The following is a 23,233-nucleotide window of genomic DNA, read 5'->3' as shown; positions in this document are numbered from 1 at the left end:
CTGCTGGGATGCCCGGCATCTTCCATCCTCCAGGCTAGTGCGTGGGGTCAGATGTGCTGAACGACCAGGTACAAGAAATGCTTGCCTCCCGACTGCCTTGGCAAGATGAGCCCTGGGCTGTCCGTGGCTACGAGTTCAATAAGCCAAGCACTGTCCACACTGACTCTTCAGTCAGGAGAGGAGATGGATAGTTTCCTGTTTTCGATGGCTCCGGAGTCCGTATGAGTTCATAAACCAAACACCAGTTTTCGGAGACATCTGTTCCTGATCTCCAGAACAAACACAGGGGCCAATGGCTGAGGCTGGCGGGCGCCTACACAGCCCCCCTAGTGCTCTCACAGGGGCTGGGCCCGCTAGGGCTCCGGCCTCCAGTGAGCAGATTAGGCCCAAAGACCTGCCGCTTCTGAGGAAAATGGAGCGGAGAGTTTAGCTAAAATAAGGCTCCACTTGGATGGACAACTTCCTGCCATGTCCCTCAGGCATTCGCATGGCCCGGTCCCTGCTGGGGCATTTGTACTTGATGTTCGTGAAAAGGCAAGGAGAGGGCACAGGCTCGCCTCCCCCCAGACTGCCCCGGTCCCCACAGAAAAACCGACGGGAAGCCCAAGGGGCAGTTAGCTAACCAGGTAAATAGATTCTTGGAAACTCACATCTGGATGCAGCTGGAAGAGTTAAATGTTTAGCTTGGTGGTCTTCCCTGGACTCCTGAGAATACGAACATCCACACCACAGGGCTGAGTTCTGTGCAAATGTTGGCGCTTTGCATTTTTTTTTTTATTAACGTTTTCCTTTCACGTGGTTTACATCAATTTATAATAATCTACATAAGTTGAAACAGAACATAGACCAAAGAAAAATATATCCTTACCAACTTATTAAAGTCAAATATTAACGAAGGGTCCCTTCCTACCTGTATCAGCAAACACCGGCAGCGCACAGCCACTGCCGGCAGGACAGGCGTACGGGACTCCTGCAGCCTGTCTGCTGGGCGCCTGTTGGCACAGCTGCCCTGCTGGGGACCGCGGCTGGGGGTTCTGGGCTGCATAGTCCCTGTCTCCCAGGAGAACCCATGGGCTGTTTTCCTTGGTACAGCTTAGTCCAGGTCTGGTCTCACCCTCCCCACTCTGGGGGTGGAATTGGTAACTATTCTGGGCCTTTCGCGTTTCCCAGCCGGTTCTCATAACTGCCTCAGCAAGGCTGGGGGCTGCAGTAGCAACCTGATGCTGAGAAGCAAACGTCCCTTGTTTGGGGAGGTGGGAGGTACCCATTTGGGGCTGAAAGTAGCTCTGGCTGGGCCTCCATTCAATGTTCGTTCCAGTCAGTGGCTCTGGCAGCAAGAGCCTTCCATGTCACACACCAGCTCCCGAGGGCCGAGCAGGCTCCAGGGACAGTCAGACACTGGGGATCTTTAGATGCAAGTGGCATTCCTTCTCCACCTGTCTCGGAGCAGGGCTCCTTGCTCAGCTGCTAACAGGCAGCCGGGCGGCCAGTCTTTCCCTCCTCTAAGGCATCTCTTTCCTCTGATACGCACAAAATGTGTACCGTTCTGCCCACGATTGGGCAACAGGCGTAAACAAGGTGAGAAAGGGCCCTTCCTCTCACTGAGCAAGTGCTACAGCGTTAAGGCCCCACACCGTCCTCTACGACGGCCCTGAGCTCAGGCCAGGGGAGCTGTTCTCGCCACTCGTGAGGGCTGAGAATCTAGTCTCTGCCACACAGGAGAGCCAGGGAGCTGCGTGCCCTCCCAGGCCAGCTGCCATAGGCTGGCAGCCTCTGCTCTGGTGCGAAAAACTGCCCTTTGGGGTGCTTCTCATTCCTTCCCAGGAGGGCCTCAAGGTTGGGAGTGGAACCTGCTGGTTCCAACTCTGCAGTAGAGCGTCAACAACGAGGGTCCCCTGCAAAACCCAGTCCCAAGAGAGGCAGGTGCCAGGGACTCCTGCTTCTTCCCCACCTTGCGGCGTTGCCCAGAGCTCGCCTGAAAGGCTGCATCCAGAAGCCGGGGGTCGGGGGGCAGCACCATGATGGCTGGCTACTGCTGGACCACGCCCGCCTTTCCCAGGCCCTGGAGCACCCGTGGCCGTGGGGCTGCCCATGGCAGTGCTTGGCTGTGGAGAAAGTGTGTAAAATCTAAGGCAAAGGTACCACGAGGTCTGTGAGACGCGGGGAAGGCTGAGCCCTCCTGTGGAGCCTGCCCGTTTCTGGACACCTGCCTCAGCCATAGTAGGTGCGCCCCCGGAAGCCGGGCCCCACTTAAAAAGCCACTGCAACGCCTCGCTGCCCGGAGCCTCGTGCCCCCGAGTTCCCTGCTGCTCCTCTGAACGCCCACCCGGATGGGTCCCGCCCCGCCCACCTCCCCGCGTTCCTTCCTGACCCTCTGGCTGCCCTGATAGCAGGTCACCTGTAAGTCTCTACCACTCAAAGGAAACAGAACACCAGGGAAAAGGGAACTGAAAAGCAGAAGCGACACTCAAAGATGCCGCACCAGAGACAACAGGTAAACCCCAGAAACGGAGATTCTCAAGTGGAAAAATCCCAGAAATCTGCTCTCCAGCCTGTGCTAAGCTGAGGATTAGTGTGAGTCCGTCTCCTTGTCCAACATTTGCACAGGCAGCAAGGCAAGCGGGCGCGTCCGCAGGCGGAGGGCACAGAGTGCGCCAGGGGCGGCCAGCGGCAGCATCTGACAGCCACCACTGCCACCGCCGTCCAGGGCTGCCTCCGACTTTTGAGGCGATGGATCGAAAACCAAGGCTGCACATGCAGGCGGGCAGGCGGGGAGGGAGGAGAGGGAGGAGGAAGACGGGAGGCTGCCAGGAGACGGCGATCTGGGAGCAGGGCCAAGAGAGGAGAAGCTGGCAGCGCTTACAGAGCGAAATGAAAGCCCTTGGACTGGACTCAGGAGGCAAGAAAGTGTTGGGGAAATGAAAGAACAAAGCAGGCCGTCTGTGTGCCCACACCAGGTCGGTCACTACCTCTTCCGCATGACAGACAGACGTGAAACAATTCCCGAACGGCACGGAGCATTAGACACAACTAGGGGGACAGAGGGCGGAGCCCGGGGTGCGGGTCAGCTGGCTTTGTACAAGGTGGCACAAAAGACGCACGTCTTCCAGTTCTTGGAAATCTGTGTCCCTTGGAGTCTGGCGCGCTGGGTTTGGGAGCTCTCTGTTGTAGTCCCTAGAGTCTGAGTCGGGGCCCCGGCTGGAGGGGCCGGCTCCGGCCGCCCCCACAGCCGCGCCCGCCTCGGGCTACACGTCGGTGGAGAAGTACAGTGTGTTCCGCTTCAGTTCTGCGAAGGAAATGGGGGGGTGCTGCAGGTAGTAGAGGAGGACCTGGACCTGTGGGGAGACAGGGGAGACTGAGGCGGGGGTCCTCGCCCTGGAGGCCCTCCTCCCACCTGCACAGAAGAAATGGCCTCTGCCCCTTCCCCACTCGCAGCAGTAGAGGGCGCTGCGGGCCAGAGCCTGGGGTCACCTCCCCAACCTCAGTCCTGAGCTTCCAGAGGTTGGCCTTGGCTTGGCAGCCCTGCCTCAGACGGGACCTTGCCCTGGCCTTGCAAGGCTCCCCGGGAAGCTTCCGCGTGCAAGGACAAGGCCCCAGGTGGCCCCGGGTTTCCCCGAGACCCCCGGGGCTTGCTCGCTAAGGCCCAGGTGCTCCCAGGATTGCAGCCAGTACCTGGGACGGCACCCTCTGGGCCCCCGGTCTAGGCTTATACTTTCCAGGTTGGGCTGGGAGGGGTGCGACATCCTACAGACCAGCAACCCAGCTGCTCACGAGGGGCGGGTGTAGGACCCCCACGCCCCAGCCACCGTTCTCCCTCCACCAGCCACGACCTGGACGTGGCGAGGTACCTGTGCCATGACATCGTGGGACCAGATGTCGGCAGCTGATGTGAGGTGTGCTTTGCTCTCCACTTCCGAAGGTCTCAGTAACGTGGGGCCAAACACAGTAGCCAGGTTGTGAAGGGACATCTTATTGACGGGCTCCTTCTCAGCAACCCTGAAAGGGGCGGGGCAGGGGGAGAAAAAAGAAGTCACGTCTGGCAGCCCCCAGACCCTGAACGCTCACAGCTCCTGCAAGGCTTCCCGCAGGTGGTCACTGGCCCCCCTCTCCTAAGGGGAGGGTGGGAGGGAGGGGAATAAGCCAAGGGACCAAGTTCCCAGCTATGTTCCAGTACATTCCAGTAACAGATTCTCAGCTCCCGGGCCACCCCCTGAACTGATGGTAAACAGTCAGAGCCAGACGGACCCAATCCAACTCCCTTGCCTGGTCCAAGAACTTTCCCTATGATAATGGATGCTCATCACATGCCTTTGGGGGGGAAGTAGTATCATCTCCACTGTACAGATGAAGAAACCAAAGTCCAGAGAGGTTAAGTGCCTTGCCCAAGGATACACAGCTAGCAAGTGGCAGAGCTGGGATCTGAACCCAGGCAGGGTCAGAGAGGGCGGGGCCAAAAGCAGGGGCAGGAGCCGCAGTTGCTAACTAGGTCCCAGGCTCGCCTGCTGTGCAGTGGCAGGAACAACCCTCCTCCCAGACGAAGTCCAGGGGCTATTCTCCCAAGCTTTTCCAGAAGGGTCTTCCTCAGGGGACCCCGGAGCTGCCTCCCTTTGGATCTTCCTCTAGTTTTCTTGCATAACAGGCCAGATGCTCTGTAGATTATTTCCCCTGAGTGACAGCAGGGGCTGCCATCTGTGACTGGTGTCCAGGCAGGCTCAGTACCATCCAACACGTCGGAGAGGCCCCGGGCCTCCCCAGTCCTAGGCATGTTTCTGGGGTATGTTTCTGGGGTCAGACCCAGCTGCCCTGAGCAGCGCCTCTCAGCCCACTCCCACTAGACTGTCACCCCACCCTGCAGGCAGGCAGGAGCCATGGATGCGCCTGCCGATTGCTTTGGAAACGGGCAGATACTGCCATGCCAGGAGGCAGCTGTGCAGCTGGCCCAGCCCCACAGTGTGTGTGCGCGTACACACACACACACACACACACACAGAGCAGCCAGGGGCCAGATGTGGGAACAGACTGTGCCCGGTTCCCAGGGTGGAAAACCTAATGAATTTTCCCTTCCCACTCCTCCTCTGTGTGTCCTCCCCACAGTGCTCGCCAAACTATTTGGGAATTGGTTGGGACTTCAGCCCCGGCCAAACCAAAGGAAAATGTCTCATAATGGGAAAAACAAGACAGCAGCCCAGGCATTCTCAGGTCTCCGCAGGCCCTCCAGAGCCCGGCCTGGCGGAGCCGCCACTGGGAGCCTGGGCCGGAGGGCCCACGGCCCCTCCCCAGGGGCTCTGCGGTCCTGGGTGGCAAGTGGATTCAAGGGATGCCCGGGGACTTTTCCTCCCACTCACACCTAGAACCAGTCCGAGGGCCAAAAGTGAGCGACAAGGTCACGGTCAGGGCTAGCTTCAGTTCCGAACTTGGCTGCAGACGCCAACTTTAGGAGCTCTCGGTCAGATCTGACTACGGAAGGCGCAGAGGAGGAGGAGGGAAGGGCTGTGGCTGGGATTTGGGAGAGGTGGATGCAGAGGACAGAGCTGCTGCTAACCCCAGTCCCTGCCGGGCTGGGGACTCCAATTCCCCATCTGTCCAATGACGTGTGGGTCAAGAGCAGCCGGCTTCACACTGATTGTGACCCATGTAACACACACACATGATCTCCTGGTACACGCAGTGGACATAACCAAACAGAACAACCCACACGCTTGCTGCTCGCAGTGCCCCCGAGACTGTCTCTTCCACTCCATTCAAAAAACGCTAGTGGACTGAGTGGCCCGCCTACAGTCCTTGGCTCTGGCCTGCCTTTCTAAGCATTCTATGGCCAATATTTGAGGTTGCCATGAGGACCCAAATATTTTGCAAAACAGAAGACTCTGAACGCAAAAATCTGAACAGCACACTCTCGCCCTGCCGTGGTGGCCCAGCAGAGACCGGCACCCACGAGGAGGCGCCGAGGACGTGGCTTCCCCGCCGCGACGTGTCCTCCCCAGCTGGAGCCTGCCCTGGCTCCAGCCCCCTCCCCGGGATGTGGGACCTGCGGTTACCTTTTCAAGTGTTCCAGCAGGAAGAGGAAGGTGATGAGGTTGGGGTCGGGCAGGGAGCGGAGCAGGTGCATCATGCAGTTTTCCTTGGCAGCAGGGTCTGACAGGGCTGCGGGGAGAGAGGGGGCTGGGGCAGGGCTCGGCTCCCAGGCGCAGAGGCCCTGCCAGCACCCTGTGGTCGGGAGGCTGCGGGACCCGGAGGGAAAGCCCAGGCTGAGGGTCAGGGGAGCAGACCCTGAAGGGAGAGCCTGGTATTTTCCCAAGGTGGGCTACACACAGGTTCCTCCAGGATGCCCCACCCCCCAGCCGTGACTCAGCCAGGAGGCGGCAGCGGGGACCTGACACACTTCCCTGGCTGCAGAGGCCTTTGGGGCCAGAGCCAATCCCCAGCCCTGGCCTGTGAGGCCAAGTTGAAGACAACGATGCCATTTGGTGTGACTGTTCTCTCTTTCTCAAGCACCTCCAATGCCGGAGCCTGGCAGTGAGTGCCCTTCTGTGGGCTCCTCGTTGCCCTGATCTGCCCTAGGAGAAGACGCCAGGCCTGGATTTGGCCCAGGTGGGTGGAGGCCAGAGCCCTGTGGGCCTGGGCCTTTGGCTTCCTTCTCACCCTGGGCAGAGGCGAGAAGGCGCGCCTGGAAGGCTCAGTACCAGCCACGTGAGGGGCGCTCCAGCTCACCTCTCCTTGGCCTCAGCACCAGCCCCTGACCGCGCCCCTCAGGGCAGATTCTCCTGGATGCCCGGGTTTCTAAGCAGGGAGGTCAGTGGCCAAGGAAGAGGCACAGAGGGGAGAGGGTCCAGCCCTCCAGGCCACTCAGCCACGCGGCCCCTCCTCGCGCTCTTTCCTTTGCTGGTGGGGGCCCGGCCCAGCCCAGCCCTCAGGGCTGCCGCAGGCTCACCGATGCCCTCCATGAAGGCAGGGTAGAGGCGGTCTGTGAGGAGGGGCTCCGGCAGCTCCCGGAAGTAGAGCTTGAGGGTGCCGGCGATGGCGTTGATGTCCATGTCGCTCAGCATTAGCAGGATGTCCTTGTTATCTGCAGGGGAGGCGGGGGTCAGGGGCTGTGCCGGCCACAGCACCTCCCTCCCCCGGCAGCCCTCGGCTGGCGGGTGGCCCTGTCCCGTCCCCCTGTCCAGCCTGCCCAGGGCACCCCCATTCTGTCTCTGCTCTGGCAGTGCCCACAGGGGGTCCAGGGGCAGGGGGAGGGGTGCCGAGCTCATCATCCAGAGTCCTGGAGCCACGTGCACCCATGTCCCATGCCCTCCTTCCAACTGGAACCTCCCCACCGCTATGCCCCTCTCTGGAAGGCACTGCACATTTTTATACCTAAGATCACCTTCCATCAAAGCCTCAGCTTCCAGGTGACACAGAGGAGCTTCATGCCAGCACGTGCCCGGCTCCCCACCCCAGGCTCCCCGAACTCGGCTGCTTGGCGGCTGCCCGGGCATGCCCAGGGGGCCCCCTCCCAGATGCCATGGGATCAGCACTGTCCCCCGGTTCAGGTGTCCTGACTACTGGGTATGCTGTCGCCGCAGCCTGAACAGCAAGGTGAGGGAAGGGACCAGAAGGTTGGGCCCCACCTGACAGTCAAAGGGAGAGGCAGCAATGCCCCTGCCCAGGGGCACTCGGAGCTCTGGGGGTGGCAGCGGGCACCGAGCCAGCCAGCAAGACTCAGAGCTCTTTAGTGGCCCGGCAGCTCCCCAGGCCCCCGGGGACTGGCAAGAAGACCAGGCAGACAGCTTTTGGAGTGAGCAAGATTGGCGGTGAAATTGGGCCTGAGGTCTGGGAGCCAGGTAACCCAGGGCCAGCGACTCGGCCTCGCTGAAGCTCAGTGTCCCTACCTGCTGCAGTGGCTGAGAGACTGGAGGGAGGGGGTTACACGAGAAGGTGCAGGAAGAGCCCTTGTCCCAGGGACTCCCAAGCGGTCCACCCCAAGCCACGCAAGGCTCCTCTACCATCTGCTCCTGCAGCCTCTCCCCAGGGAAGCCTCCTGCTTCTACTGCGCTCTCCTACCTGCCCTACAGGCCCGCTGGAGCCCCCGCTCCCCGCTGCCGCCCGGCTGGGCCCCCCAGACTCACTGGCATCGAAGACGGCCTTCAGCGCCTGGATGTCTGTGGCCACCCCCGATATCCGGTAGATGCCGACCTCCTCGATGCCCCTCTTCTCCACCTCCTCCACACACTGCCGGACGATGTAGGGCACCTTGGAGCGCTCCCGCCTGGGGGGGAGGGGACGTCAGGGACGGGAGGGGGGAGGGAAGCCCCCCAGTGAGAGCCACAGGTAGCCCTTCCTGCCGGCCTTGGCCTTGGAGGGCGCTGGCCTCTGATCAGGAGATGGGGGCAAGGAAAGGGCTGAGAAAGAGGCCATGCCACCGCCCCCACAGCCTGCCCAAGACCCGTGTGCCAAGGGACAGCAGGGGACAAAGGCGGAAGGACGCTAGGAAATCAATCCAAAGCCTGAAGAAACAGTGTTCCTCAGAGCAGAGGGCTCAGGTTCAAATGCTACGGGGGACCCAGCAGGTCACCCCCAGAGCGGGTGGGCCAGGTCCGGGAGATGAAGGCTGTCAGGTGTTCCACGTACTACAGGGAGCTGAGCACCTGGGATTTTCACCTGCAGCTCCCAATGTTTAAGTGCTGGCTCCTTTATTTCTAAAGCACTGCTGGAGGCAGAGAACACACCTCTGCGGGCTGCTCGTGCCCTCCAAACTGGCCTTTGTGACGGCTGACCTGGAGGGTGACTGTCGAGGGGCCTGGAGGGTGGGGCTGGCAGGGAGCCCGGGCGCAGCACCTACTTGGTCACGACACTGATCTTCACGCCGAAGACGCCGGTCTGCTTCTTGGACGGGGTCCTCTTCAGGCTCATGTCTCGGCTGGTGAACTTCATGGAGAATTCCACTTTGATCTGGCGGGGGCGAGGCGGGCACCATCCCCCAGAGCATGAGTGCCTGAGGAGCACCCCTCCAACACAGGGCCCCCCCAGACTGCACACAAGGGCCACCTCTACCCTCCAGGGCTCCCTGAAACACCTGTGGGGGGGGGGGAGGGGAAGGGTGCAGAGGGAAGGCAGAGGAGGGGGGGGCCTGGGCTGGGGGGGAGGGGCAGGACCGCCCCCTCCCAAGCCTGCCAGGGCCTGGGCTGCCCACCCACGGCGCCGACGCCTCCTGTCCCTCCGGGCTCACCCCATTCATCTCAATCACATCTGTGTGCCAGTTCTTGGTTTCTACAGTTTGTGGATCCAGCTGCAGAGAAAGAAAGAGGACATGAGTGAGAGAGAGATGACAGCTCAGAGACCAAGCCAGCGTTCTGCCTGCTGGTCTGCAACTGCTCAGAGGTTGGCTAAAAGTCAGGAAGACAGGACTGGGGGCTGATGCTTATCTTAACATCAGCCCTTCCTAGAGAAGGGCTCCCCCGACTTTCTCAGGCACATTCAGCCGTCACATCTCGTTCACTCCTGACCCCACCCTAGGAGATGCGTATTATCACCCCGTTTCATGGATGGCAGACAGCAAGGCCCATAAACTGAAAGCAGCTTGCTCAGCTGCCTGAATCAGAGTCGACAGGAAGGGATTTAGCCCCTGCACATTGGAGGGGTGTGGGAGGTGGTCCCATGTGGACATGAAGAGCCCTGGGTCTCAATCCCACTTCTGCCACTTCTGGGGTTTTTTTTTTGTCTTTTTAGGGCCGCACCCACTGCACATGGAGGTTCCCAGGCTAGGAGTTGAATCAGAACCACAGTTGCCAGCCTACACCACAGCCACAGCAACACAGGATCTGAGCCGCGTCTGCAACATACATCACAGCTCAGGGCAACGCTGGATCTTTAACCCACTGAGCGAGGCCAGGGATTGAACCCGCAACCTCATGGTTTCCAGTCAGATTTGTTTCCGCTGCGCCACGACAGGAACTCTGCATAAACTAATTTTGAAAAACAGTGCACGCCTTTGCACATTTTTAAGTGAACATCTGAGTATTTCCAGAGCAAATTTAAATAGCTGCAGAGAATATAATTTCCAGAATAACGTAAATATTTACATCTTAAAATAAAACTGTGACGTCATTCTTTTAAATGTATTCAGTGGAATCCAAATACCACAGGGACTGGAGACCAGCCATCATCCATTTAAAAAATACATAAACGAGTTCTTCTTGCCCTTGGAGAAACCCTGCAACATTTCTTTTTCTCCTTGAATTTGTGTTTTTAGTTTCTTTCTCCCAAATAATTATGTCCTACTTTGTATTTCTTTTTAAAAGTCTTTTATTCCTCCCCCATTATATTTTGCTTCAACAAAAATATCTGTATAAATGGAAATGAAAACTTTCCTTAGACCATAAGGCTCCAAATGTTCAAAGCATATTCTGGATTAGTTATGACAATGATTAGTAGCACACAATCATAGTTAACTAACACATTACAAATTTTAAGAAATATTCAGCAGCAAAGGAGCATTTTGGTGGAATTGCATCTCATAATGAGTAGGGCAATTTTTCTGTTTTAGTTCATGTATATATAGGAATAGTATTTTTTCTAGGGTGAAATGGGGTTTTAGCATCAGTGCTATTTTGTTTTGTTTTGTTTTTCTTTTTTGGCCACCCTGTGGCACATGGAGTTCCTGAGCCAGGGATCAGAGCCGAGCCGCAGTTGCAACCTACACCACGGCTGTGGCAATGCTGGATCCTTTCACCCACTGTGCCGGGGCCAAGTCCTCCTAGGCCCCTGCATCCTGGCACTTCAGATGCCCCTAATCCCGTTGCACCACTCCTGGTTTGGTTTTTAAAGATGTAAAGGATGAAACATCTTGTTCCCATAACTAAGTAGATGGGGCTAAAAACATTTTTATCATAGCAATGTTTGGAATTCTTTAACCTCTTTCCTCATAATTTGCCTTAAGTTGCATATATACCTACTATCAATATTTACCTTATTTTTAATTTTTATCTACTTATTTATTGGGCCACATCCGTGGCATGTGGAAGTTCTTGGGCCAGGGATTGAACCCACGCTGCTGCAGTGACAACGCCAGCAACTTAACCAGCGATGCACGAGGGAGCTCCTATTATTATCAGCGTTTTAAGGATCTCTCAGCTGACCATTTTCATCACTTTTGTGGAAAGAAAGAACTGGAAACCATGTGACTTGCGAAAGGCTCTGAAATGCAGCCATTAGTCTTTTACCTTCTCAACTCCTACACCAACACACCAAGCGTCCCTCTGTTGCCACCCAGGGCCCTCCAGGGAGCCTCGGGCTCCTCAGCAGAGGGAGGGGTGGTGGTGTAAGCCCTTCTCTGGGGGCTGCTTTGCGGCAACAGCACTTACAGGAACTGGGGGTCTGCAAGCCGATTCCCTTAAGACCCTCCTGCCCCCAGACCCCAGAACATCCCTGCACCACAGTCAGGCACTGCTGCTCTAACCGGCCCCTCACCAGAGAGGGGCTGGGCCCTGGGGCTTCTTACAGCTCGAGGTAAGTCCTTCCCACACACCAGCTGGAGGCTGGGCACACAAGCCTCCGATGGGATCTGGGGCCAGGCACAGCTTTCAGCCGGAGGAGGGACGGAATTGAAAACAGGACAGAGGGAGATGGCATGGAGAGACCGAGCACCCCCAGCGGCACCTCCACGAACACACAAGGGAACCGAGTGGGACTCGCCAGGCTGGCAAACGCTCTGTCCCACGAGGCTTGGGGCCAAGTCCTCCTAGGCCCCTGAAACCTCCCCTGCTAAACATTGTCCAAACGCTCAGCATGGCTGTAGCACAAGCTGCTCCTTCTGTTCCTCAGTCCCTCCAGAATGCTGGGTCTTGCGCACAGGCCCTGGGAGCTGTCCCCAGCCCTGTCCTCCAGCAGTAGCGCCTGGACTGGAGAGCTCTCCCCTGCTCTTTGTGGACTGAGGCAGATGCCAATCTGGGCACACTTTCTGGAAGGACCACCCCCTGCTAATGTGGGTCTCTCCAGGCATCTGCATAAGCCCCAGGCCAATTTGTGGTCCTGGCTCCTAGTGCCCCTCACCTGCCCAACCTCCTGCGACCCGGCCCCTCCTGGCAGCTGCTATGGACTGAGCTAGTGGTCCCTCCCTGGTCCTGGAGAGGCAGGTGGACACCGCCCAGGTAGGGAGAGTGCAGGGGTTGAGATCAGACCAATCTGTGTCCAAATGTTCGCTCTTCCACTCAACTGTGTGACTCTGGGCAAGTCACTTAACCTGGAATCTCAATTTCACACAGAGGGGTTCATACCTGCCTCACTTGTTATAAAAAAAAAAAAAAAAAAAAAAAAAGTAACAGCGATCGCATTTCCTGTAAGTCTGGCACTATGACAAACGCCTTACATACAGCATCTCAGTCAATAATCCCAACAAGCCTGTGAGGCGTAACCTTTCTCTCTCTCTCTTTTTTTCTTTTTAGGGCCTCACCTGCAGCATATGGAAGTTCCCAGGCTAGGGGTCGAATCGGAGCTGCAGCTGCTGGCCTACACCACAGCCACAGGAACATGGGATCTGAGCCGCATCTGCAACCTACACTGCAGCTTGCAGCAACGCCGGATCCTTAACCCACTGAGAGGCCAGGGACTGAACCCGCATCCTCACGGACAGCATGTCTGGTTCTTAACCTGCTGAGCCACACCGGGAACTCCGAGATGTAAGCCTTTCTAGCTGCTCCCGTTCTACAGATGAGGACACCAAGCCTTAAAGAGAATAAGGACTTTGCCCAGAGCCACCCATCTAGGAAGTGAGAGCTGGGGCGCAAAATCAGGTCTCCCTGACTCACCTCTGCCAAACCTGCAAGATCCCGCATACAGCACCTAGCCTGGCATTCGCACCTCTTGGCAACAAGGCAGTGGCTGTGACTGTTACTTATCCAGAAAGGGGACATCAGGCCTCCACAGTCTGGCGCCACAGGCCGACCTGCATGCTGGCAGGCTGCCTCCAGTCCAATTCTTTCATTCCTTCCCCCCCCATCGCTTTTGTTCTGTCTTCCTGGGAGCATCTGAGACAGGACCTTAGCAAGTCCTGATGCTAAGGCCCAGTCTCAGCCCTGCTTCTTCCAGAAAAACTTCCCAGATAACTCCAGGCCTCCAGAATCTTCAGTCACCCTCTGCTTCCCTGCTCCACCAGGATCCTGTCCCCTGTACCGCCTGCTGTCCCTTCACCCTGTCAGAGGCCAGGTCTGGGTAAAGCAGCAGTCGTGTTTTACTGCCAGTCCTGCCCCCACCCTATTCCAGATGCCCTCCTGCAGGTGCAGCCCTGGTGCCCTCATGGGGTGGCGGGGAGGTGAGGGCCTGCCCAGCCCCTTGGCGCCCCGACAATGAAGTGCTGTCTCCCAGGAGGCCAGCAGCCTCCAGAAACCAAGTCTATTTCAGGATGTCATTTAAATACAGCGAAGGGAGGGTGCGGAGTGGAGAGGGACATGGCACATTTTCCAGAGAGACGATGCTGTCTGAACTGCTGTAGTGATTTATAACCCTGGGAAATGTGGACTCTGCTATTTCCTGATTAGATTAGTTCTGGGGTGAAGGAGCCCCCCTACCCTGGGCCTGGCCAGCAGTGGACAGAACACCTGACCGCTCACCCTCCAGTTCCACCAGAGAGGTGCCACCCCACCGCCAGAGCACCAGGTACCAGGGGACATCAGGTCACCTGAGGGAGGGAGAAAGATGGGGCTGCAGAGAGGCCCCCCACCCCACCCTGAGGGCCCCTCCTTCACCGCACAGGTAACAAAAACGCCCCACTGAAGGAGCACAGGCAGGAGACAGAAGAGACGAAGAACATCCTGGAGAAAGTCATAAACGAGTGGCCTAACGCAGCCTCTGGGAACAGCTCAATTACACCCTCTCGCCTCTACACGGAGACCTGCTCAGGCCCTGGCTGCACCCTCAGCCCTCGCCTGAGGAGAAACAGCTGCCCTCGGGGACTGATGGCCACTAGAGAACCCCCAGGTCCCCGCTGGGAGCCCTGCAGCCCCAGGTGAGGAGCCCAGATCTCAGAGAATCTGGCAGGTGCAGGGAGGCGGCGCTCTTCTGGGCCTCAGCAGCTTCACACGGAGGGTGGGAAATGGGCTCCCAGCCTCGTAGGGGCTGAGAGGGTGGCGGACCCAGTGCCCGGAGAGTGCCCTGAGCACCCCAGCACTCTCCAGGGGGTGGCACCGTGGCGCAGGACTGTCCTCGGGGGCCTCTCTGGAGCTCTCAGGCCTTCCTCTGGCCCCTTTCTCACCAGCCTGGGGCAGGTGAGCCCAACATTCTCTCTGGCTTGAGGGCTGTTACGGCCGCCTCCAAATGCTTGGGATTTCAGAGGCTCTGGTGAGTCTGGGGACCCCTTCCCTGCTCCCCCAAGTAGGTGACAGAGACTACATTCAAGCCCAGCCCTTCTGACAGCGGCGGGCAGAGCCTCCCACAATCCCACACACCTTCTGCCACGCAGCTCGCACCAAAGTCTCCTGGCGATTTCTGCTGCTGCCCCTCCTGCGGGCGCTGCATGGCCACCTTTAAGCTACAGGGAGAGGCTGGGGAGGCCCTGTCAATGGCCGTGGGGATAACCCGTCAGGACTGGCAGCTAGCATCCCTGTGGGGGAGGGCACAGAGCAGAGGCACTGTGACTCTGGGATGTAACATGGGGGCTCCCCAGGTGACAGGGACCCAGGAAAACTGCATTCACCTGGGCCCCCAAGTCCCCACGGCCCTGTGGCACTGAGCCCCTTCAGACTGTCACTGTCACAGCACAGACCCCAGGGGTCCTGAGGCACCACCTCCTTGGGCATGACCCTTGACATCCTGTGGCCTCCTGCCCCTCTCGGGCCCTGCTCCACGGTAGCAGTGAAAGTGCAGAATCCTCACCACTAGACCGTCAGGGAACTCTGGACCCTTTTCTTTGTTCTTTTTTTTTTTTTTTTTTTAAGGGCCACAGTTGCGGCATATGGAGGCTCCCAGGCTAGGGGTTGAATCGGAGCTGTATCTGCCAGCCTAAACCACAACACCAGATCTGAACTGTGTCTGTGACCTACACCACAGCTCATGGCAACACTGGATCCTTAACCCACTGAGTGAGGCCAGGGATCGAACCTGCGTCCTCATGGATGCTAGTCAGATACGTTTCTGCTGCACCACGAGGGGAACCTGGCCCCCACCCTTTCTCTTACTTAGCACTGCTCTACCCTTGGCTTTCTTTTTTTTTTTTTTTTTTTTTTTTTTTTTTTTTTTTTGTCTTTTTTCCTTTTCTAGGGCCACTCCCGTGGCATATGGAGGTTCCCAGGCTAGGGATCTAATCGGAGCTGTAGCTGCCAGCCTATTCCAGAGCCACAGCCATGCGGGATCCGAGCTTTGTCTGTGATCTACACCAGAGCTCACAGCAACACCGGATCCTCAACCCACTGAGCAAGGCCAGGGATTGAACCCACAACCCCATGGTTCCTAGTCAGATTTGTTAACCACTGAGCCACGATGGGAACTCCCCCTTGGCCTTCTGAACCCAGGGCCTGGCCTGGGTAGTGGCATGGACTTCACCTGAGGCCCAGAGTTGTTCTGAAGGCTAAGAAAAACCAAGTGAAGTAAACTGGCACAACTCAAGTTGTCACCCCGACAGGTGAACAGGACACTGACTAGAAGGCAGAGGTGTCTCACTGTGCTTTGGGGACCCTGCCAGAGGCTGAGCACTGGGCCGTGGCAACCAGGCCGTCTGACGGGGGTGCATTTCCTGGGGCTCCCTGGGCAGCGGCCACGGTGGCGGTCCTGGCTGGCCTTCCCCTGCCCTCCCCCAAGTGCTCCACATGCTCTGGGCGGGGTCCCCTAGAGGCGCCAAAGCCAGCCTGTCATTGGGGCCGACCACAGGCGTGAGAGGCATGGTCGGGCTGGCAGCAGGGGGAACAAGCAGGGCGCTGCCAAGAGTCCTGGAGGAGTCTGTCAACGTGGCCGCCTGAGAGATGCTCACAGAGGGGCAGGGCAGAGTGGAGGGGGCGGCGGTGGCCTGTGACCTGGCTTCTAGCTCAGGCACTCAGGCCCAGGAAACTCACCGTCTTGCCAGAGGCCGACACCCCTCACCCTCCTAAGGCCAAGGAAGCTCTGCCCCTCTGGCCTCGCTCTGCGGGGCCAGGCACCCTCTCCAGGACAGTCCCGAGACAGGCAACAGGCTTGTGCGGACGGTGCCACCACTTGGCCCCAGCTTGCCTCCCCTCCCCCTGGCGCGCTGAACCTCCCAGGCCCACATATGGAAAGGGTTTAGCAGCTCTGAAGGAGGCTTTTATGGAAGCCAGGTTAGTGCCGCCCTGCAGCAGCCCCTGTGACCTGCCTTCTCTGCTCTGCATTCCAGGCTTCGGCCTGCCCTGCGCCTGCCACCCCCTGGGCCGCAGGCCAGCACAGCTGCAGACAGCTCAGAGGGGGCACATCGCCCCAGGCCCAGGGTGGCCGCCCTCCGCTGCCTGCCCCGCCTGAGGCCTTCTTCACCCTGGAACCAGGTCTCAAACCAAGAGCCAGGAAGCTGCCCTGCCCCAGCTCAGGGCCACCAGCCAACAGGCGCAGGGCCACTCTGGGGCAAATGAGCCAGTCAGCGCAAACGCAACGCAGAGGCAGCCCCAGCGGCCCCGTCCCTGCAGGGCAGGGGACCTCAGAGGCCAGAACCGGGTTCCGACCAGGCAGTTCCATGCTGTTGCCGTGGGAAGGCCAAGGGCCGTCAGGACCACGGTGGCCTCGGCCAGCTCCCTGTGGCCATGCAGTGCTGCGGTGAGAATTGTGACAGTCCTTCTCTGAAGCTGACTTCATCCTGCCTGCCCAGGCCAGGAACGCTGTCTGGGCACAGAGCCTGCTGGTGAGGACGAGAGGCACAGCCGCCCCGTGGTCTGAGCCGCTCCGAAGGGCCTCTCATGGACTCTTCCCAGGCCCCAGTGCCCGGTTCTCACGTTCTCTGGATGTCATGAAAAGCAACTGGCAGGCCCCTTTCTGTGCACCGCTGGCTAGGCTGGGTTCCACACCCCCGAAAGCTCCCCACCCAGGGCACGCAGCCCCGACCCCAGTAGGCTCCACGATTACCCAGACAAGCAAGAAACAAACAGCCACAGACCCGAACAGGCCCTGGGCCTCCGCCCTGGCAAAGGGCATGAGGTCCAAGAGCACTTCCTGTGCTAAGCCATTCATGTGACCTCATCTGTGTCCCTCTGAGCCTAACAGCACCTCGTGGTTTGTCACCGAACTAAGAATGATGCCTGATACTCAGGTACATGCTCAAAACACACCAGCATCACTAAAACTGGCCTTAGATTAAAAGCTGAACTCCTTGTCAGGGCCTGCAAGGCCACTGGCCAGTCCATCCAAGGTCATTTCCTGTGCTCCATGTGGGCTCTGTCTGCCTCCGAACATAGCATGGTCATTCAGGCTCCAGGCTTTTCATCTCTGTCTAGAATGCGCTGTCCTGGATCTTTCAAGAATCCTTCTTGTCATTTAAATTTTAGTTCAGAATTATCTCCTCAAGCAAGGCCTCTCCCTGCACTTTACTTTTGAATGTGTTACCTAATTTCATCTGCCTTTCAGTTCTTGTCCAGCATGAAATGGTCTTATTTGTAATCTGACTCCTCTATGGATGGAAAGCTCCATGACAGCAAGGACCCTGTGCCCGGACCGCCTCTGGAATGTGCAGCACATGCAGATGCCCCGTCAACATTCAGAGACCAAACGAACGAATTGGGACATGCAGGACGGAGAAAGCAATGCCTTCCCGCCAGGGCTCTTTCAGGCCAAGGATCAGGAAGCCCCGCATTCCTGCTCGCTCTTCTCCTGTGTTCAGTGAGAGGCTGAACACATTTCCTGAACACATGGCCCAGGGGCAGCCCTGGGACCTCTCCCACCCGGACCTTCCCAGCATGTTGAGAGTTTGAGGCTTAAGCACAGGAATCTTGAGACACGGCCAAAATCGTCACATGAACTGGATCTAGGAGATCATCCTGTTCGGCTCCTTCATTATTACACCAATGCCAAAGAACCAGAGAAGTGGAGAGATTTGCCCAAGGTCACACAGCAAGTGAGGACAGCAGACTCAGGATTAGAAAAAGGCCTCTTGCCTCCCAGCTCGGTGCCCTTCCCTCTCTGGCATCCTAGGCTGCACCAGCCTAAGGGGGAGGAGGCCAGAGCACGGAGGGTGCATGTGGGCTGATGGGAAGGGGAGCTGCGGCTGCCCTGCTCTGGCTGTGCCCACTGCCCAGGAGAGAGATGGTTCCAGCTTCTGGCTCAGGCATGAGTTCCACTCTCTTCAGCCAAAGCACAATCAGGAGAGTCACCTTGGCACCACAGGGCCCTCCCAGCCTCTTGGCAGAATCCCCCCTGGCAGCTCTAGGCCCCTCTTCGGAGACCAACGACAATGGCGCCTTAGTCTAAGGCCCACTGGGATCCAGGAATGACCCTGGCTTTCTCCCAGGGACTGGGCAGGCAGGTTCCAGGCATGGGGATGTGTGTTCCTTTGGGCGCTAGGGAGCTGTCAGAATACAGACACCCCTCCCACCGGCAGCGTGGCTGCACAGGGAGAAGGAAGCCAAAAGAGCACCTGCTTCAGCTCCCAGCCACCTGGGCAGAGGGCAGGCCTTTCCAGATGTGTGCGCCTGGACCAGTGCCTGGCAACTCCCGCAAACCAGCACCTGCAGAAGTTTCTGGGCTCTTTGCTCCTGCGGCCTCACTGCCTCTGCACAGTCCCACACCACGGAAGCTGGGGCAGCACTGATCTCTTGGGAGCTCTTCTGACTGGCAGGCTCAGCTCCCCCTGCTCTGGGGCCATCCAAAAGCTGGGGCACCAAGCCTAGCACGGCAGCCTGGCCAAGCTACCCGTGGCCACAGAGATACTGGAGGGCCGGTGCCTCTTTTAACCTCCTCAGGCACCAAGAAACAGCCACTTGCCAAGTTCAGTTAGTGCAGGGCTTACTCCCTTGGGATCTGTGACCCTCTCTCAAAGAGTGTACAGTTTGTGCAGGTGTGGCTCTGGGCCTGGGTGGGACTCAAAGTCTCCTGCTTGGTGGAATCAAACAGGCCTCTCGGGAGCCGGCTTAGTGGAGAAGCATGAGCGCTGGGGGCCAGGAGACCACCTGGAAGACCACCTGCCCCAGAGTAAGGTCCTCTCCCTCTGGAGAGTGTGCCAGTGCTGAGGGGGGCACAGTGGCTGCAGGAGCACGGGGAGGGGGAGCTCCACAGCCCCCTTCCAAGCCTCTAGCCTGGTCACTGCTCTGGCCCACAGAGGCCAGGAGGAAATGTGCTGGCCGCGGGGTCCCCGCCCTGTAGGGACAGGTGCTGCTGTCCCTTTCCTAGAGGCGAGGGGTTGCTCTACGGGTGTGAACAGGCACGTGAAAGGTGAAGACAGGAGGCAGGTCCTTTCACTCCAGTAATAAGGTGGCAGGGGGGCGGGGGTGGGGCAGGGCACAGCGGTGGGCAGCCAGGGTGGAGGTCTGGTGGCTCAGGTTTCAAGATCTAGATGCTCAGAGCTAGATTACGAAGTAAATGAGCCCAAGACGTCTCTCTATACCCCAGCACCCTTGTCCCCTCAAGGCCTAAAACAGCCAGTGAAGGGCTGACACGTACATGGTTTGGGTACTTGGTCCCACCTGTTCGGAAGAACCATCAAGTTAAATGACAGACTTGGGGAGGGGCTGGGAGCGGTCCTGCGGTTGCAATGAAGATGACAAAGAAAGCAACCCTCCTAAACCCTAAGCTTCTCCAGACAAGTGGTCCCAAGAGGGCTCCCCATCTGTCCTTCCTTGGGTAGCACCTGTGACTTTCCCTAGAAGGAGGGGAGCAAACCCCGTCACAGAACAGCCAGGCTGTTCTGCGGCTCAGCAGGAAACATCTCGGTTCCCCTTGCCCACTTCTAGCTTCTTGAGAGACGCTCCTTGGAGGGGGGGAATTCTCAGGCCCATAGAGCAGCCCCTTGAATCAGAAGCCCGGTCGTCAGGAACTGCCCTCAACTCTCCCCCACTCCCCTGAAGCCTCAGGTTCAGCCTGAGTCCCACCTCTGGCCAGTATCTGGCCTGGTCTGGGTTAAGACGTCTTCACCTTGGCAGCAGGGTGACAGTAGAGGCGTGGATGACACATCCTGCCCCCACCCCTAAAGCTTTTGGCCTGGCTTCTGCCTCCCGGGGCTCCTCCTAGCCTCTCTGGCTCAAGCGACCCCATTAAAACCTTTGGACACTTCTGGGGGGAGAGGAGGAGATTCTTCTTTCAGCCCTTTTCTCTCCATAGTACAATCTAAAGATCTAGGAACAGGCAGGATGGGAGGAGGAGCAGGCACTGAGCCTGGTCCCCTTGACTGTGATTTAAAGCCAAAAAGGAAAAAAAAAAAAGGAAAAGGAAAGCAGAAATGTGAAGTTAAATGCTGAGAGCACTGGCAGAACCCACAAACGCAAATGCCACGTGTCTCCTCTGCAAAACGCTTGCACAAAACACTGACTGCCAAGCCGGAGGCTGGAGCGAGGCTTCAGTCCCGGGACTCTCCCGGGGACAAGCACAAGCCCAAACACAGCCCCCCACGGAGGACCCAAAGGACAGCCTGTGAGTGGTCTGTGCCTCCCCTCTGCCAGCAAGGGCAGACTCCTGAGACCAGAGGCTTTTTCCATTCAAGCAGCTTCTCCTGCCCCTGCACAGGGCCCCCAGATGAGTGACGTGCAGCCCCCTCCAGCCTTTCACGAAGCTTTAGTTAAATGGGAGCAGGAGGGCCACAGGTGTCTCAGCGCCTAGAGCCTGGAATCCCTGTGGCGAAGTTACATGAGGAGTTAATGAGGCGACCTCTCCTGCCAGGCCGGGCAGTACCTGGCACCCTTCCCCCACCCACCTAAGCTGTTGCCTGATCCCAGCCTCCTTGTCTGGCAGCGAGCCTGCCGCACTGAAAAAAATAGGTTAATGCAGCTGGAGAAAGAGGGGAGGTGAGCAGTGGGTCTGGCTCCACATGCCTACCGGCTCACCCATCAGCCCAGGCACAGCTGGGTGCATGAAAGTCCCTCTGTCACCCACGATGTCTGTGACACCAACATGCTTTGTCACACAGCAGGGGCTAGGGGACTGAATCACCTGCCACACAGAGCATCTCAGCACCAGAGCCACCCTGCAGCTGCGCTGACGCCAATCAGCTCAGCAGCCCGCGCCTGGCTGGCCCGCCACCCTTGTCCAGAGAGTGCCATCAGACACAGAGCTGGCAGATACCACCAGAGGCAAAGCTGACAAAAGAATTTCTGAAGTGACTTCTTGGTTTTGTTAGTCGCTCATGCACAGGAAAAGAACCGAAAGTCTGGGAGTTTCAGGGTTTAAAAACTGACCTCTGCCCCACCCCTGCCACCTGCCACCCACCACCATTACCCCGCAAAGGGACAGGTAAACCCGAAGGACTCTGGCTGGCTCTGGGCCAGGAACCCGGTGGGTCACTTTCTTGCCCACCTCCAGGTCTGGAAATGGACAATGAGCTTTGGGCTGGTGGCTGCTGGCCTCAGCAGCGGCTAGGAGTGGGGGGGGAGCAGGCAAGGGATGGCTCCGTGCTGCCGCCACAGACAGCTGCCTCAGCAGAGGGGCTCTGGGAGCAGCTGAGGCCAGCAGGGTTCTGCTAGTCTGGTCCCTAGAGAGGCTGAAGGTGACACAAGGGCCAATGCAGGACAGCTCAAGTTGCTGCCCTGCCCAGCACTTTCCAGGGCTGATGTCACCTCTGGGAAGTCAAGCCCACTGGCAGAGGATAAAACTAGAAAAGGAGCCAATGGCCCCAAGATCGCTTCCTCTTGGCAGGTGTGTGGAGGGCCTGTGTGGAGAGTCCCCCCTCTGAGCCGCAGCAGGGCTTGCAAATCCCCTCCAGCCACACGGACTAGCCAAAGCCTCCCTCATCACTACCTGGAAACAGAGGTGCAACCAGGACAGGCACCCTGGGACACTTTGCATGGACAGCTAGTTTGGTGTACAGATATCAAGCGCTTACTGTGTGCTAGGCTCTGGCCTGGCTCTTCCTCAGACATCCGATGCCAGGGCCCAAAGCCAGCCCTACGGCAGCCTGCCCAGCTGCAGGACAGTCAGCTTCTATCTCAGAGTTTCATCCCCACCCAGGTCTGGGGCAGCAGGCCGGACAGGCAGTCTGCCCTGGCACAGCTTGGTCTGAGCTGCCCGCTGGCTCAGGAAACCCCTGGCACACTGATGGAGTTGCCCGGTGCCTGGCTGGCCCTGGGCCATCTGGCCTCTGGGTGGTCCCTGAAGAGGCAACCTCTAGCCCCCAGACTCAGCACCGCCACCTCCCCACAACCCCTACAAAGAAACTTCATGTGGCGGTGGCCGCTGGAGGTCCCTCAGCAAAGGAGCTGTTAACAGAGACCATTGGCCGCATCGGGCGGGCCTGGGCTGGGCGCTAGAGGGGAAACTGAGGCCCAGGGGACACGCCTCTGCTCACGGTCCTGCCGGTAGAGACATCCTCTCCCACAGGAGACACCCTCCTCTTTCTGAGACAGGGACAGATGCAGAGGAAGCAGCCGAGGTCGGGGGTGGGGTGGCATTAATCATCAAATTAAGGCCACTTAGAGCCAGCCCACAGCCTACCCCAGCCTCTGTCCTAGGACCCCACCATCAGGCGGCAGGAGGTGCAACGAGCTCTGAAGAAGGCTGGCAGCCCCCGTCCCCCTCAGCCCTCTCGGCCACCCCCTCCGGCCCCACGGGCACCTTTTGGCGGAGGAGCTTGCTGCGCACGCGGCCCCAGAGCCTCGCGCCGGTGTTGGGGGGCCGCTTGCTCCCCGGCTCCTCCAGCGGATCGAGGCAGCAGCGCTCCAGGGGCTCGCACATCGCCTGCAGGCTGCAGTTGCAGTCGGGCTGAGGCAGGACGTCGGTCATGCCGGCGGCAGCGGCGGCGCCGGCTCCCCGGCCCCTGCCTGCGGGGCCAGCTCAGCTCCGGGACGCGGGGAGGCGCCGGGGTCGGAGCCCGCAGGAGGGGAGGAGGGCGGGCGCAGACGCGGGCGCAGCCGAGCTGCCCGGAATGTCACTCGAGGAGCCGGGCAGGACAGCGCATGGTGCGGGGCTCTGCTTTTTCCTCCCTCCGCGTCCTCCCTGCCCGAGACCGCCAAGACCGCAGAGGGAGCAGCACCGGCTGGCTGGTCCCCGTCGGGCTAGCGGGATGCCAGCCCAGAGCCGCGCAGCGCCCGCCCGCCCGCCCGCGGCAGCCGGGGAGCCCCCGCCCCCACCGGAGGAAGTGACTCAAAGGAGGCGCTGGAGGCTGCCCCCTCCAAACACCCACCTCCAGCTT

The 23,233-nt window shown here is 58.9% G+C and overlaps 1 protein-coding gene across 4 annotated transcripts in view; it reads right to left on the bottom strand.

The window, feature by feature from the left end:
- Window positions 1-735: 735 nt before the first annotated feature.
- ABR (ABR activator of RhoGEF and GTPase) overlaps window positions 736-23,233 on the bottom strand; it is a 185,991-nt gene continuing 163,493 nt past the window's right edge. For 3 of the 4 annotated variants that reach the window (NM_001435386.1, NM_001435388.1, NM_001253818.2), the window contains 7 exon segments: window positions 736-3,335; window positions 3,849-3,996; window positions 6,039-6,144; window positions 6,932-7,066; window positions 8,109-8,248; window positions 8,822-8,931; window positions 9,209-9,268. In NM_001435386.1, the coding sequence (NP_001422315.1) occupies window positions 3,246-3,335; window positions 3,849-3,996; window positions 6,039-6,144; window positions 6,932-7,066; window positions 8,109-8,248; window positions 8,822-8,931; window positions 9,209-9,268 (789 nt within the window). In that variant the 3' untranslated portion in view covers window positions 736-3,245. 4 annotated transcript variants of the gene reach the window in all.

The sequence above is a fragment of the Sus scrofa genome, chromosome 12 (genome assembly GCF_054392235.1).
Source record: "Sus scrofa isolate SSC_HxYL_T2T_F1_AM1 chromosome 12, Sscrofa_HxYL_maternal_Yorkshire_Landrace_v2.0, whole genome shotgun sequence".
In the NCBI taxonomy this organism is placed as follows: domain Eukaryota; kingdom Metazoa; phylum Chordata; class Mammalia; order Artiodactyla; family Suidae; genus Sus; species Sus scrofa.
Note: the sequence above shows the minus strand (reverse complement) of the source record. Positions and strands in the feature narration are given on the sequence as shown.